Below are 15,714 nucleotides of genomic sequence, written 5' to 3'. Positions count from 1 at the left end.
CAGAAAGAAGCCGCGGATTTGATTTTTACGCAGCTAGCAAGCTAGCACGTACTACTGTTGAGACAGCAGTTTGACACACTGTTTTTCTCTAAGAATGACACACTTTTGATAGTCAAATCATCACCTTTAAAAAAAATCAATATGAATCTGGACAGACTTCGAAAGCGAGTGCGGCAGTACATTGACCAGGTGAGAATTATGATTTCTTAATGAATTTCTGTGTTGCCAGCTAATGCTAGCTTGAGAGCAAACCCAACAAACCCTCAGAGTTTTCCTGTCTGGTTATCGTTAAAGCTGTCACCCGGACAGCCACACACAACAAAAGCTGTTCACTCGAGTGACTGTTTACCTTTCTTTGTTTGTGTGTTACAGCAACAGTATCAAAGTGCTCTGTTTTGGGCCGACAAGATAGCATCCCTTTCCCATGGTGAGTGACGTTAATGCTGTTTATAACTAGCCGGTAATGATAGCTACTTATCACCCTGTCCCCTACAATTATAAAGCTAAGGTTGGTAGGACTGATGTTTTAAAGGGAGAGTAGACATGTTTTGTTCCTGTTCAGCGCATTGTTGTGAAATACCATCACAGCTGAAAATAAACTTTTTAACCAGTGGCGATGGCGGAACTTGCCAGCAGTTGCAGTGTTGATGTGTGGCTGGCCCGAGATGTTTCTCTAACGTCAAAAATTGATGGTCCTACCTCTTTGTTTGGCATTCAGAGGATCCGCAGGATATCTACTGGCTAGCTCAGTGCCTTTACTTGACCTCACAGTACCACAGAGCCTCCCATGCCCTCCGTTCACGAAAACTTGACAAGGTAATTACAAGCTACGTTTGAGTTATTGATATGTGCAAAGCTGTGTGCTTGGAGATCAGTGATAATATGACAGATTATAAAATTAAACCAATCATCTCTTTTCTCACACAGTTGTATGGAGCTTGTCAGTACCTTGCTGCTAGGTGCCATGTAAGTAAATGAAAAATGCAGCTACTGTGCCACTTATAAAGCCTCTCCTACATGTTTATTAACTGCAGAATATCATCAAGAGAAGCCTGCCAGATTCCGTTCATGCTTTAAACATATTCTTTATTCTTATTTGTTTCTTTTCTTTAGTACGCTGCCAAAGAGTTCCAGCAGGCCTTGGATATTCTGGATGCAGAGGAGCCAGCTTGTAAGAAGTTGCTGGACAGGAGTGGAAAAGAAGACAATGGGACTCCAGAGTCAACTAAGGATTGGGACATGTCCCCTGCCTCTGTAAGTCTGGGCCGCTACTGGTAGAAATAATATACACAATTCACAATTTTTATCCCTTATTTTATGTTTTATTTTAGGGATTATATAAGCTTCTCAGACTAATTTGCCCAGGGTTACCTAAAGTTCTGCATACAGCTTTATGCACCTGTGTGTCAATTAATGTTGCCATAAAATATTCTTTGTGTCAGGACATGAGAGTTCTTTCAAATTGCCACCTAAGTCTTGTTAATGTTATGGAGAATTAACACTAAATGAATTTGTGAGAAATATTGTGAACATTTACCAGAGACTCTGACCTCTGCCCTCTTCTGTTCTTTCCCCTCTCTGAAATATTTCAGATCAGCAGCTCCATCTGCCTCCTGCGGGGTAAGATCTATGATGCCATGGACAACAGACCACTGGCCACCTCCAGCTACAAAGAGGCCTTGAAACTGGATGTGTACTGCTTTGAAGCCTTTGACCTTTTAACGTCCCACCACATGTTGACTGCACAGGAAGGTGAGGCTGATCTGTGGCAATGATTCACACTGATTTTCTTAGTTTTCTACAGATATGTGCCATGTTTTAACATTTCTGTAAGTTTAAAGTATAAATTTCTGCAACTTGTACAACAGCAGTCTCTGCAAAAAGTGTTATTCATTTTCAGAGAAAGACTTCCTTGATTCGCTTCCTCTGAGTCAACAGTGCACTGAAGAAGAAGAGGAGCTGTTACACTTCCTTTTTGAGAACAAGCTAAAGAAGGTAGGGGAGCTCCTCATTTGGCCTTGCTCATCAGTTTCAGTATTAGACTGGTGATATTTTATCTAACAGCGATCAACCAGCAAGGAATGTGTATGTGCATTAATGTGTATTGTCTGTGTAGTCAAAGTCTGCCATATTGTATTCTTCTGTGCCTTAGACACATTATTGTTCCATTGGTTGTTGTTGGAGGACCATGGGCACATTTGTTTATTTTTAGTCAGTTCTTCATATATAGGCCTGCCTTATCCTTTAATTTGTAATCACTGTGAGAGAGAATGAGCAAGAGCCAAAGCCTAATTGGTGCTCTCCAGCGCTGTCGCGCTTCAGGGTTCATTTGTATACACTTAATATTAATTGAAATGCAAATGCCTATTAAGGATATTCTGGCCTGTTTTTCTCCTGCTGTCTTTTCATCTGTCACCTTTCTATGCCTTTTTTGTGACCTTGCTTTATCTGTTTTCCCACCTACTCACATTTAAACCCTGCGCCCACCTTTTACACTCGTGCATAAACACATACACACGCTCTCTCCCTCTCCTTCTTTCTGCAGTATAACAAGCCCAGTGATTTGGTGGTGCCAGAGATGGTCAATGGTCTTCAGGACAACTTGGATGTAGTGGTGTCTCTTGCTGAGAGGCATTATTATAACTGTGATTTCAAGATGTGTTACAAACTCACATCAATGTAGGTGTCTGCAGTTTTCCTTTGTTGTAATTTTCTAATAAAACTTAAGAAATAATGCACTTTGAACACAGTACCACTCAAAGTTTCAGACATTTCAGTTAAAATAGAACATTTATTTCTCACTCGGGTGCTTTCTTGTCTTATCTGGCAGCAGCCACTCCTGCCAATGTCCAAATCATTTGGAAGAACATGATTTTAAATGTAGTAATTTGAAAACTTTCATGTGGTTTTCACCAGTGAAACACCCACAATCAAGTCACTTGTGTAAATGAATTTAAAATCAGCCAGGAAATGTAGCAGATGTTGCTTTCTTTACTGTACTGTACTGTATTCACTGATTGTCTGTGAATTTAGATTTTATTACATTTTACTACTGATGGACTGGGAGATGATGAAGTTTATTAGAGGCTTATTTTATTTTCTAAGTTGCCTTTTTGTATTTACTCTGCATTGGGTATGATATGAAGAGAACTGGTTGTACTATGTGACTAGCAAAAAAGTATATGATTTAACTAAATATGAATTAATCTGAGGCTATGGGTATTTAAAAAACTGAACTGGATTACACACCATGAAAGTACAGGATTATTAAATGCAGCTCTGTTTGTGTTTCAGGGTGATGGTGAAAGACCCCTTTCATGCCAACTGTTTACCAGTTCATATAGGAACTCTGGTGGAACTCGGAAAAGCAAATGGTAAAATCAACCACTGATCCACATGTAAAAAATGTTTAGCTTGGTTGGTATCCATCAGTGTAACAATTAAATGGTTAGTTTTGCACAGTTGGAAGTTTTTATGTGTTGTTGTCTATTTTTTTCCCCCCTGCAGAGTTGTTTTACCTCTCGCACAAACTTGTAGACTTGTATCCCAACAACCCAGTAAGTGTTGCAATTATCTCACTTTATCTTGTTTACAAAATTTCCAGTATTTGATAACCAAATGAATACGTTTTTTCAGGTATCCTGGTTTGCTGTCGGGTGCTACTATCTCATGGTTGGCCATAAAAATGAACATGCTCGGCGATACCTTAGGTTTGTATTAGCAAGATATCTCTTCGAGGGCATATAACAGGCATACATTATGGCCCTGTTCATACATGCATTAGCATGTCTTGGGTGATCCGGTCACAAGTGGACAGCTTTAAGTACGCCAGTTCACACCTGACATTAGAATGCATTTCCACATGCATCTTATTCACGCACACACTGCTGAAAGAATGTGGCCTGACCTCCAAGTGTAGTCTGAGAGATCGGCTCTCAGTGCGTCCTTAGTGCGTCTTCAGTGCATTCACAGTTGTCCACTTACGATCAGATCACCCAAGACACATGCCAAGTAATGCCAGGAAAAGGGCCTTAGGTTCACTTACACATATTGACTACTGTGTATTTTCTTTAGCAAAGCCACCACCCTGGAGAGGACTTATGGTCCGGCATGGATTGCCTATGGTCATTCATTTGCAGTGGAGAGTGAGCATGACCAAGCCATGGCTGCCTACTTCACTGCTGCCCAGCTGATGAAAGGGTGGGTACTGACAAGTTCTGGAGTTCCCATCTCCATATACTTTTCTAAATGTGTGTCTTTTTAGAGCCGTCCTAGCCGAGCTTTATGTTTAAAATTTATCTGTCTAACCAGCCACATCAAAGGATGGAGCTTCAGTAGAGGACAGCTTACTTCTTGTAATAAAGTGCTGTGGCTGAGTTGTTTTATGCTGAGACAGAGATTGTGGAGGCACAGGTTATCAGTCAGTAAAACTCCACATTGCCACAAATAATGGCACACAAATTGTTCTTTGACAGATTCATTTTTTGCCCGTCGTTTGTACACATTAAATGATGACAGGCAAAAGTATAAAGCCATTATTATTTTATGATTGAAAAGCACTGTCCGCCAGAAATGTCCCCCAGCCTAATGCTCATCTAACCAATGGTGCTGCTCGTAGTTTACAGCTAAAACAAAATGTTGCTAACTCTGAGAATGTTTTTTAGTTTGTCAGTTTGTCTTTCCAGTTCAAGTGTCTGGATTTGAATTTTTTTTCTTTTTCATTTTTGATAACGTGACATTTTTTCCTTTACACTAGTTTTTTTTCAGAGAAACAGTATGAAAACATGCAAACCTGTGATAAAAGCAGGCATAAGTACTGGCTCTTTCTGTTTCCTGAATGTTTCTAGTCGTTTGGGAAACTTCGAAACAAAGTCATTGTTGCTTTCAGTTATTAATGGCTGTCAAACATAATTTAGCTTGGGTCGTGATGTCTCCTGCACTTTCTCATTCAGGTGTCACCTACCCATGCTCTACATCGGCCTGGAGTACGGTCTGACCAACAACTCCAAGCTGGCTGAACGTTTCTTCAGCCAGGCTCTTAGCATCGCTCCAGAGGACCCATTCGTCATACACGAGGTGGCAGTGGTTGCATTTCAGAATGGAGAGTGAGTCATGCAGTAACAGACACGCATTAATACGGTCGCCTCTAGCTTGTCAGAGGTAGTGTAATGTTATTGGCAGCGCAAACGGATGTTGGCACACAGCAGTGATATTTGTTAAAAAGTGGATTTAATTGGATAAGAAGTCTATTTTAAAATGTGGCCTGGATGCACCGTACATTTACCAAATGAAATCACTGAATTAACAGTAACTTGTTTGACAAAGTGAGGAGCAGCTATTTTGCATTCAGTTAAAGCCATTTTGGATTAAAATGTTTCTGTTACTGCAGCCCTGTATGCTGCTGTTCATTTTGTCTGTCAGTATAACAGCTGACTGGGAAATTTACATGAAATGACTTCTGTTTAGAAAACTCTGAGCAGCGCATTGACTTAACAACCCATGATTATATTGTGTCAATATAAGAGATCTAAACTATCCCTTATAGGGTCGCTTCACTTAGTTTATAAAAAGATATATTTTCTGATATCGTAGCTTTTCTCGTATAACCCCAGATATATCAAGCCATGCAGATAATTTTATATTGATTTATGTGGGTTTTGACACGTGGATAGTAACAGTAGCTATAGTCAGGCTTAAACAGCAGTTACACATTGAGGTTAGACAAATTACACAGTAAAAACTGGTTTATTATATAGAGTATTTAGACTCGCTTTAGGAAAGTTTTTCTACTGTTTCAGCTGGAAGAACGCAGAGAGGCTCTTTCTTGAGGCAATGGAGAAGATCAAAGCCATAGGGAATGAGGTAACTGCTAATTTAATTAACTGTTAAAGATCATTGTGATGCGTGTTTTAAAAGCATGACCACGTCTCTGTAAGATGTACTTAAAGTACGCCTTTTGCTGTTTCCCTTTCAAATTTAAGGTCACTGTGGACAAATGGGAGCCTCTGCTAAACAACTTAGGTCATGTGTGTCGGAAACTGAAGTAAGTATCATGCCAGTTTTACTGTGCAGTTTTCTGTTTGAATAAATGGTCTTGAATAGCCCCGGCAGGAGAGCGGCTTGTTCTTGCAGCTCCGCCTGTTTTTCTAAATGATTTCATGGTCTGCTTTGAGTTAGCACTTATAGTACTTGTAAATTATGGGTAACTTAGTTTTTCCTGTTTGAATGATAAAAGATTATCTGGAATGCCCTCTCCTCTTTGTTCATTCACCCTTTTATCTATCTGCTACAAACTATTCTCAGAGATATGCTCACTTGTTCTTTGGCAATCATTCTGCCTAGGTAGGGTCCTCATTAAGAATTCATGCAGAGACCCTTTAATGAATTATGCATCGCCACCACTCAATAGATATAAGGGGCTCGCAGAATGTGAGCTTCACAAGTGGCTGTTTTGAAAGGTTTGGATAGTTTTTTGTTGTTGTTTTTTTATGTGAAAGGAGGGCTTCATTCATACAAAATGAATACTTCATGAAGCTTGTTGGTGCGTCACTGATACACTGATGAAAGAAAGATAGTTTGAAATATAAAGGTAAATATTCCAATGTGTGTTTTTCAAAATGATTTTAAGTGAAATAGTTCATCATCCTCTGTTAGGAAACTTTCCCTTTGTATGAATCTACCTTTGATTTCTTCTCCATCTGCAGTCAGAAATGTGTATTTAAAGGCACATTGCCATTTTTGAGATGTAGAGCACAGGGGAACTCTTTCTACTTTTAATTTTTGTTTCTGCAGTATTACAAACCACAGCTGTAGCATACACATATCTAATATTTAGTCATGACACCTTCATGAAATTGGTTTGCACTATCAGCAGACAGGTGTCTATGAGGAAAACCTGTCTGGTGATTGTCAGACTAGATCGACACAAAAGTACAAAGCTTCAACAAAGCAATGGCAGCAACAGTTTACAGATCTGCTAAAGTGGGCATGTTGATGTCGCCACCTACAGGCAATGGGTGTTGCAGTACTACAAATTGACTCACACTGAGCAGAAAATGTTCTCTGTTTAGCAAAACTTTTACATTTTTGGGTTTGAAATTCAAACACACCGCAGCTATCAACATATTAAAAAACTGCCCTTTTGCCTTTCATTGCCTACAAAACTGCAGATGCTTTTACATTTATTACATTGTTTGTTTGTATAGAAAGTATGACCAGGCTCTGGAGTACCACCGCCAAGCTCTGGTGTTAATCCCTCAACACGCCTCCACCTACGCCGCCATAGGATATGTGCACAGCCTCATGGGCGACTTCGAGAGCGCTATCGACTACTTTCATACGGTAAGGCCCCTTTCCTTCAAAGGATTAAATGGGTTTTATCTCCTGTTTGACATCATTTGGGTGGTGAGCATCCACAAAGGTCAGTTCATTATGCAGCAAGCTGTCACTTAAACAAAGATCACAAACATAAAATCCAGTGTAATGAAAATGAGGAATGGATAGAAAATGTGAACATTTTGTGTTTTGTTCACTGTTTTTTTGTTGTTGTTTGTTTTAGACTAAACACATTAAAGTTTAGAAAATGGCCTGTGATTGGTTCATATTCTTCATGTCAACAAATATCGGCTTTTCTTTTTATGAGAAAATTTGAAGTTGTATTTTTTTTTTCTTTCTGTGATAGGCACTTGGACTGAAAAGGGACGACACCTTCTCTGTGACGATGCTTGGCCACTGTATAGAAATGTACATTGGTGACACCGATGCCTATATAGGTATGATACGGATACACTGCACGTTCACAGTAGTTATTTCTGCGAAAAAAGTTGTAGCATTTTATATCTTGGCTTTCTTAAAGGGTGACATGAAAATTTGAAATTAATTTGATTGTCACAAATTTTAAAGTCAGAATTCATCTGTATTAGTATTTGTAATACTGCTAATACTCCATATGACATTTCTTTATAGCATGTGTTTATGTGGATTAACTGGGACAGTGTCTTTGGGAAAATTTTATCACCATGGTTGTGACAAATAGATATCTCAGATAAACTCAGCAGACAAATCCAAGACTGTCTTCAAGGCTAGATACCACAAAAGGCAAATTACATTACTTGTGTCAGGCAAAATTTTCTTCTCTCTGTTCTGAATCACCAGATGTTCAGACCAGCTCTTTGGTCTCAATACCAAAGACAGTAATGTGTTGTCACTTGTTTCCATTAAGGCACAGACATTAATGACAAAGTGCGAAGCAGTTTGAACACTCCAGCCCTGATGAAGATGCTGAACACATCAGAGCCTGGTGACCTTCCCGCCACACCGAGATTGGAAGACACAAGCATCGCGTCTTTGGAAACACCACTGTCAAATCAGGACAAGATGATGCTGGAGACGCCTCTTCGACTCTCTTTAACCCTGGAGTGTGACATGTACGAGAGTGACGTCATGTTAGACACCTTGTCAGACACCAGCACGTGATCTCATCCCGTCAGGAGGTGGAACTGTCACAGTAACAGGTTGTCACAGGTACACATATCCAAGCCCAGGGACAAGAGTCAAACTAGAACTTTGGCACCCGTCCTCCACCAAAGGTTTCCTGTGGATTCCCCCTCTTGTGCATTAGATGTGGTTGTTTCTGTAAAGTGACAAAACATAGAACATGCCATTGTGAACGTAATGAACGTGAGTAAAAGTGAGGGTGAATTTCTATACAGCAGTTTCTGTACATCATATTCATGTTGCAAGAACGCACTTTAAAAGGGGAATTAGCACGTGCCTTGGTTAAGGTGTTGAGTACTTGGTTTAGCATTGGACCTTGGGTTAAGCCCGAAGACAATGGGAACATGTGATCCTCTGACACTTGGTTTAACAGAGCAAACAGCCACACACCTCACATCACAACTAAAAGACTATAGTCACTTATTAGTGCCTATGGCAGGATCCTCCTTGTTGCTTAACCTGTGGATTTTCACCTTGAATAAAGAGCCAGCTAAGTACAATTGTTTTGGTGAAAACAATTCTTGGTAATTCCTACAATAAACCGTTCATTTATCTTTCCGATTTTTTAGCATACCTGTGTTTTGTGTTAATCAGAATGAAGTAGTCCTAATTGAGATATTGCATGTTATATTTTTGGTGTCTAATGGATGAGTTATGTTTAACCTGAAACCTGTTGCAGCATGACATCTTGCTTACTTACGAAACATACTGAACAAACAAGACTATCATTACAGGGATTCTGTTTCCTGATTCTTGATATTTGCCCATATAGTTAGTAGTAGTTACAGAACTAAACCAAATTTCACCAGCAAAATTAGTGAAGTTAAAATGGTAAAGATTTTGAAGAGAACGTTGTTATTTTAACATAATATGCAAAACTGTAACTTATAGTATGGATGGGAAGCATCCAGCCCTAACTGCATGTTTTAAAGCAATGAATCCACTGTAGATGGGAAGCTATAACATTGCAGGTCAGAGAATTAACCACTTCATCCCAACCCCTGCAAAGTAAAACAGGCCATGTGATGTACATGTAGTGTGAAACGTTCTGGGGCTCAGACCTTCCTCTCAAGTGCCATGTTCCGGTTTAGGGGAGGAGTGAGGTCTTCCGACCTCAAATGAAAACACCGCTTCTCTCCATCCCCTCTCTGACATCCATATGCCTGTTCCAGTATTTCTTCGTTAACCTCCGGGACCTTTTTTTTTCCCCCATCCAATGGATAACGAATGTAGTAACCCCAGGAGAGATGGGCTGCACTCCGTCTAAGTCGGCCGTCATTTACACCCAGGACAAGGTCTGTCGGGACCTGGACACCTGCTCCACTTTTGTGCCCAGCCTTAAGAGCTCCGTGTCCACGCCAGAGAGACCTCGGCTGTGCTTGGAGACCAGCAGTGGCAGGCAAACTTTCCTCAGTGGTGAGTTTACAGAGCGTTCATGAACGTGTTTACTAAGCCGTCTTACAAAGCAGATTTATGGATGTTTATACTGTACATGCTCGGAAAAAAAAATAAAGGGTCTTCCTTATTGTACAAAGTGCAACTGGATCCATGTCCATTTTATTCCATCATGGACATAAAGCAGTGCAGCAAAGACAGTCCTCATCGTCCAATGTTTCCAAATGAAATGCTAGATTAGATTATTATAATTTTACATCCCCCAGTTCCCTGCAGAGATGTCCACGGGCGGTCAGTGAGCCAGTCCTCCTACCCTGAATCGTGGAGCTCTGCGGGCAGCGTCTCTCCAGGCAGCTGTGCGGATCAGTGCAGCATGAAGCCCCGCAGCCCGACTCCCGATCTGCACGGTGACACCGACGGCTGCGGGAATACTTAACCGACTCCAATCTGCAGTAACAGAGACTCTGGGACAAACACTGGTACGCACAGAAGCGGGAGTCGGCTTATTTTCGCTCCACGTACTTGTTTGGTGCAAAAACTGTTTCTTAACCTGCAACTCTCATACAGTGATGTAGTGGAGAATACAATGATCTTTGGTGAAAAGGAACCAGCAGGTGAAGCTATGCGATGGATGCGATTTTAACGAAATAAATGCGTTTCTGATCTAAAGTGTCTGACGACTTGTTTGATAATGGTTGCGATCATGACATCTGAAAACCAAATTCGCTCAATACTGCGCTTAAGTACAGCGTTGAGGTACTTGTACTTTACTTGAGTATTTCCATTGCCTGCTACTTAATACTTTTTTCCAATACGTGTTTGATGTACACTCAGGGAATGAATCAACGCAGGATAAGACTTTATTGAACCCAGGGGGGGAATTCACAAGCTACCCAACAGTAAATAAAGTATTTAAAATTATACCCACAAACAGCATAAGACAGCTAAAACCTTTCTTTTCATTGTTCCAGTGGTTTGATAGTTAGATGTCCACAGACACAGCTCGGGGTAGCCTGTCCTATTCTCTCTCCACTCACGTTATCACCGTACTCTCGCGAGCACACAGCGACTTAACACGGTGCTCGGAGAGGGAGATGGAGAGAGATGAGGTCTGAAAAGGACCAGATGACCGTGGGCAAGGAGAAAAGCGTCGTGGAGATACAGTTCAGGGACATCCCGAGAGAGCAAGAAAGCACTCCCGGTAACCCCAAGCAGAAAGAAGAGAAGAAAGAGGTTTTCACAAAGGTAGGGAGCCGAGCGTTTGCGATGTGTGTCGCATTGCTTATTTCAGTGAGGAAAACAGACATGGAGGAGGCATGGAGGGAGGCGGGATCATTTCAGCACCGCGGACAGCGATAGCGGACGCATGACCCGCTATCAGATTCATTTTCCCGTTTCTCCCTCTGACTGTATTTGACGTACCGATTGATTTAGTTTGTAAGTGTCTTTGACATTTGCAGATAGTGTTCAAAGCAATGCAGTAGACCGTGACAGCAAAAGACTGTCACAATACTACGTCCGATCCTGTCCATAAAACTCGCTCTGTCAACATCTGACGCCCTGCGACCCTGGTTTTATACCTCCAGTTCCTCATTTCCTCCATTTTATAATGCCTTTTCAAAGTGATACTGAGCGACGCTGCGCCCAATAATAATTTTCAATATTAATTAAACCATTTTTTTTTCTTCTATGGGAGTAATCTTTCAATGTGTAAAATCTCAAAAATATTGCAGGACCCAGAGCCCAGAAGTATGACTGTAAAAATCTTATTTGGTCTCTATACAGTTGCATATTTGTGTTCTGTTTAAGACCTAAAACTATTTTCCCCTTATATTTTCCCTTAAGCAGCTTTAAGGTTAAAAAAAAAAGATTTATTCCTCACTGTCAGCTTGTTCCAGCCCAGATTTCATCCATTCCATTAATATTTATTATTAATAGTATTTTAGATGCTTGTTGCATAAAATTTACACACCATTCTCTAAAATTCAGCCTGGCATATTTGGTGCCTTTGGAAACTTTGAGGTCTCCGCAACAGGAAATAAAGTTCAGATGGTTTGGACACGTTTTTCTTCACAGTTTGCAGTGACTGACCCACTGGCCGAACTGCATAATCCTCAGGCACTCTCTTAAAACTTTAAAGTCTGAAGCCTTTTTTTTTTGGGCGAGGGTGGGTGGGGGGTGTACATAATTACCAGCAGCACCTGCTGAAAAGGAGAAAAATATTTAAACAAGTTATTGCAGGTGGTGATTCGAAGGCTCCCACCTAACCTGTCAAAGGACCAGCTAGAAGAACAGCTCAGTCCTCTGCCATCCTTCGACTACTTTGAGTTCTTCCCAGCAGATCAAAGGTATGAAAATTGTTTGAACCTTATGATGCAAAATCTTGTTACTTTTTCCCTGTTTGTGAAAATGTTTATGACTTCTTCTTTCTCTTTCTCTCAATTTCTCTCTCCCCACAGTCTCTATCCTCACCTGTTCTCCAGAGCATATATCAATTTTAAAAACCCGGAAGACATCCTGCTGTTCAGAGACCGATTTGACGGCTATGTCTTCATTGACAACAAGGGTATGTCTTGGTTTTGTTTAAACTCAGTTTTACTTTGTTGCCTGTATGGTACCATGAAGGTGGATAAACAATGTGACCCATTTGGTTTGCATTTAATATAGCAGATAGTAAATCCAAACAAAAACACGCCTGTTTTACAGCAGGTGGATTTTATGGAGATAAAGGTGGCTTTCGTTGCCATGGTCACTATTTGATAGCTGGTCTGTTAAATTATGAGTTGCCTTTTATTTCAATATGTCCTCAGGTCAGGAGTATCCTGCAGTGGTAGAATTTGCCCCCTTCCAGAAAATTTCCAAGAAGAAGCTAAAAAAGAAAGATGCCAAAGCCGGGAGTATTGAAGAAGGTACTAAAATACAGAGCTTCAGTCTATCATTGCGATCTCTCCTGGTGTACAGTACATATGATATTGAGCTTATAAATGTCATGTTCCCTCATGAAAGTAAGATGTACACAAAGTCAGTATTTTGCACTACTGATGTTGAGACATATTTTGCTATGATTTATAATCACCTCTGCCCTGAAACCCCCTCAGATCCCGAATATAAGCGGTTCTTGGAGAATTACTCCTGTGATGAGGAGAAGTCTATGGCCAATCCTGAGACTCTGCTGGGAGAGATAGAGGCCAAGACCAGAGAGCTCATAGGTACAGTACCATATGCACACATTACTGTCATTTTCCAGTGAATCATTACAATAAGTTTCAAGAGTCAGATGTATAGAAGTTATTCATCGTTTGTTTACTTTGCTCCCTTTTTTTGGTTTTAGCCAAGCGGACAACACCCCTGTTGGAGTACATCAAAAATAAGAAAATCGAGAAACAGGTAAGAACAAAAAAAGGAAGTAAATGAAAAGAAATGACCCACAATTTGCTTTGGTAAATCTGAAATCTGTGCTGCATTGCCGCATCTTTCCTTACAGAGAATAAGAGAGGAGAAGAGAGAAGAGAGGAGGAGAAGAGAGCTTGAAAAGAAGCGGCAAAGGGAAGAGGAGAAGAAGAAACGACGAGAAGAGGAGAGACGCAAACGAAAAGAGGCAGAGAAGCAGAAGAAATTGTCTGATAAAGACATCAAAATCAAGGTGACCCAGCTCTAAAAATAATTTTCATACTTGCTTGTTTATACAAGCTGTTTGAATGGCGCAGTGGTATAGAGTTATGAATCTTTCCTGTATTATCTGCTCATTCAGCTCCTGAAGAAGAGTGACAGAGATGATGATGTGGATTCAGACCGAATGAAAGACAAAAGTGACATTGGGGAGACAGACAGGGGCAAATGGGAGAAAGCTGGAGGACAAATGAAGTCAAAGGACCCCAAAGAAAAGTAAGGATTGTGAAACTCAGCAGGATTGGAATCTGCTAAACAATTCCTCTCAGATAACTGCCATGCATCATATTGAATGTAATAATACTAAATAACAATAACAAAAGCTGAGTAAGCTATGTTTTTATTGTTATTAAAATCTTGTTTTATAAACAAATGGGAAAACAGTCCTTTTTTTCAATTATGACATTAATTCTCATAATAATTGCGTCTTTGTAATAATCATGCAATCTCCGCTCTGACCACTAGAGGTCAGCCTGAGAGTGACAAGGAGCAGAGAGAGCAGCACGGACGCCGACAGAGAGACAAGGATCACAGAGGGAAAGACGAAGAAAGGAAAAGACAGCGACACCATTATGAGTTTGATAAGTTTATGCGCCGAAAAGATGAGACCAAGTGGGGGAAGGGCTACTGCCAGGACCGAGCCAAGAAAGAGGGGCACCACCATGGCTTTTCTTACTGTCCTGACAGTGGGGAAAAACTAGGAAAGGAGGACAGGGAGGACCTGGGTAATCGGAAGGAACGCCTCCGAAACAAGGTGAGCGAGAAGGTGAGCATGAGATGGAGGTGGGGTTACAAGTTGGGGGGACGCAGATAGTGATTCAGAAGTTCATCGATGCATATGTTCCAGTTTACAGATGATAATTTGCGTTTAGCCATGAATTAAGAAACTGAATGAGCATGGATATATGAACTTGCCTATTCAAATTGTGTGCTGCTTGTCTCTCCCATGTCCCCGCTCTCTTGTGTCCCTGCAGGACCGTCCAGCCATGCAGCTCTATCAGCCAGGCGCACGCAACCGCAAGCGCATGAGTTCAGCGGGCAAAGGCTACGACTGCATCCCTGTGGGCCCCTCACCTGAACCGGGGACAGAGCATTGTTACGAGATTGTCACTATGGCAACGGGGCTGGAGAAGGGGTTTGAAAAAAGCAAAGATGAACAGTGAGCAGTCTGGATGTTCAGAGGAAATACAAATAAATTATTCAGCTTCCCAGCATAAGTTGGTGGTGACAGGTTTGACTGGTTGTGTTGAACTTATAAGGCTAATATACCACACGGAGGGAGAAAGCACTTCAAAAGCAAACAGGCTTTTTAGAAAGTTTCATCCATGTTAGGTGTAATAAAACTCTGAGCTTTAAATGTTGGTCAAGGTTTTTGTTTTACTGAAGCATGAACTTTTTTTTAGGACATGCTGACTATTTTAGGTGTTTCACTGATTAATATTAAAAATAACTGTTAAAATATACCGTTAGGTTGTATCTTTGGAATAAACAGTTTGAAAAATACTCTGAAGAGGTGCAAACAATAGCAGTTACCTTTGTGATAGCACAACATTTAACTTTATTTCTCACAGTTGTTGGCAGATTTCACGCACTATCTTGGTGCAGATGCACAGATTGATATTTTTTTAAAATCGCTCCTGCTAGCTCGTTTTCAGTGTCCTCAAAGGTTTGGCACATGAGCCAGTACAGTGTCATTCCTTGTGGTCATCATGTTCTTTAAGTGTTTCCCTGTAAGAGGCAGCTCACGTGTGGTGTCCATCAACAGTTTGCTGGTGAATCCATGATCTCATCCTCTGCAACAGAACTAAACCTTTGTAGAGTCCACTGAAACTGGATGTTTTTAATGATCCTATAGATTTTATTAAAACAAAATATAATGTAAGTGGCACACAGAATGGATGTAAAAAACGTAACAGTGGAAATTCTGCGTGTATTTTTTGTGTGTAAAGGTGAGCAACTGAGAGGAAGAATTATTATTGATTGAGAGGGCAATGTCAACATGTTTTACTGCTTTTTCCTTTTTTTATGTGTCTTTTTACATTTGATCCATTTTATGTTAAGTTGTTGTGCAAATGAGACAAGAGAGACAAGATTTTTTTTTGTGTGAGTAAAGCTTTGTACATGATCACCCATGAGCCAGGAAGAACACATTCT

The 15,714-nt window shown here is 40.6% G+C and overlaps 2 protein-coding genes across 2 annotated transcripts; both read left to right on the top strand.

Annotated features, from left to right (window-relative positions):
- cdc16 (cell division cycle 16 homolog (S. cerevisiae)) lies at positions 1-9,057 on the top strand. Its single transcript, XM_041058060.1, has 18 exons — positions 1-189; positions 373-427; positions 719-816; positions 928-966; positions 1,114-1,254; positions 1,593-1,752; positions 1,901-1,995; positions 2,546-2,679; positions 3,295-3,374; positions 3,508-3,557; positions 3,637-3,710; positions 4,075-4,200; positions 4,953-5,105; positions 5,799-5,862; positions 5,982-6,043; positions 7,206-7,341; positions 7,682-7,772; positions 8,222-9,057. Exons 1-18 carry the CDS (start codon positions 142-144, stop codon positions 8,473-8,475), a joined length of 1,860 nt encoding a protein of 619 aa, XP_040913994.1. The 5' UTR covers positions 1-141; the 3' UTR covers positions 8,476-9,057.
- A 1,926-nt stretch (positions 9,058-10,983) lies between these two features.
- upf3a (UPF3A regulator of nonsense mediated mRNA decay) lies at positions 10,984-15,700 on the top strand. The gene is made up of 10 exons (XM_041057483.1): positions 10,984-11,136; positions 12,133-12,239; positions 12,351-12,457; positions 12,702-12,800; positions 12,990-13,100; positions 13,223-13,278; positions 13,376-13,534; positions 13,643-13,776; positions 14,026-14,326; positions 14,535-15,700. The coding sequence occupies exons 1-10, from the start codon at positions 10,996-10,998 to the stop codon at positions 14,721-14,723; spliced, it is 1,404 nt and encodes a 467-aa protein (XP_040913417.1). The 5' UTR covers positions 10,984-10,995; the 3' UTR covers positions 14,724-15,700.
- Positions 15,701-15,714: the final 14 nt, after the last annotated feature.

Source organism: Toxotes jaculatrix, chromosome 15, assembly GCF_017976425.1.
Source record: "Toxotes jaculatrix isolate fToxJac2 chromosome 15, fToxJac2.pri, whole genome shotgun sequence".
Taxonomy (NCBI): domain Eukaryota; kingdom Metazoa; phylum Chordata; class Actinopteri; family Toxotidae; genus Toxotes; species Toxotes jaculatrix.
Note: the sequence above shows the minus strand (reverse complement) of the source record. Positions and strands in the feature narration are given on the sequence as shown.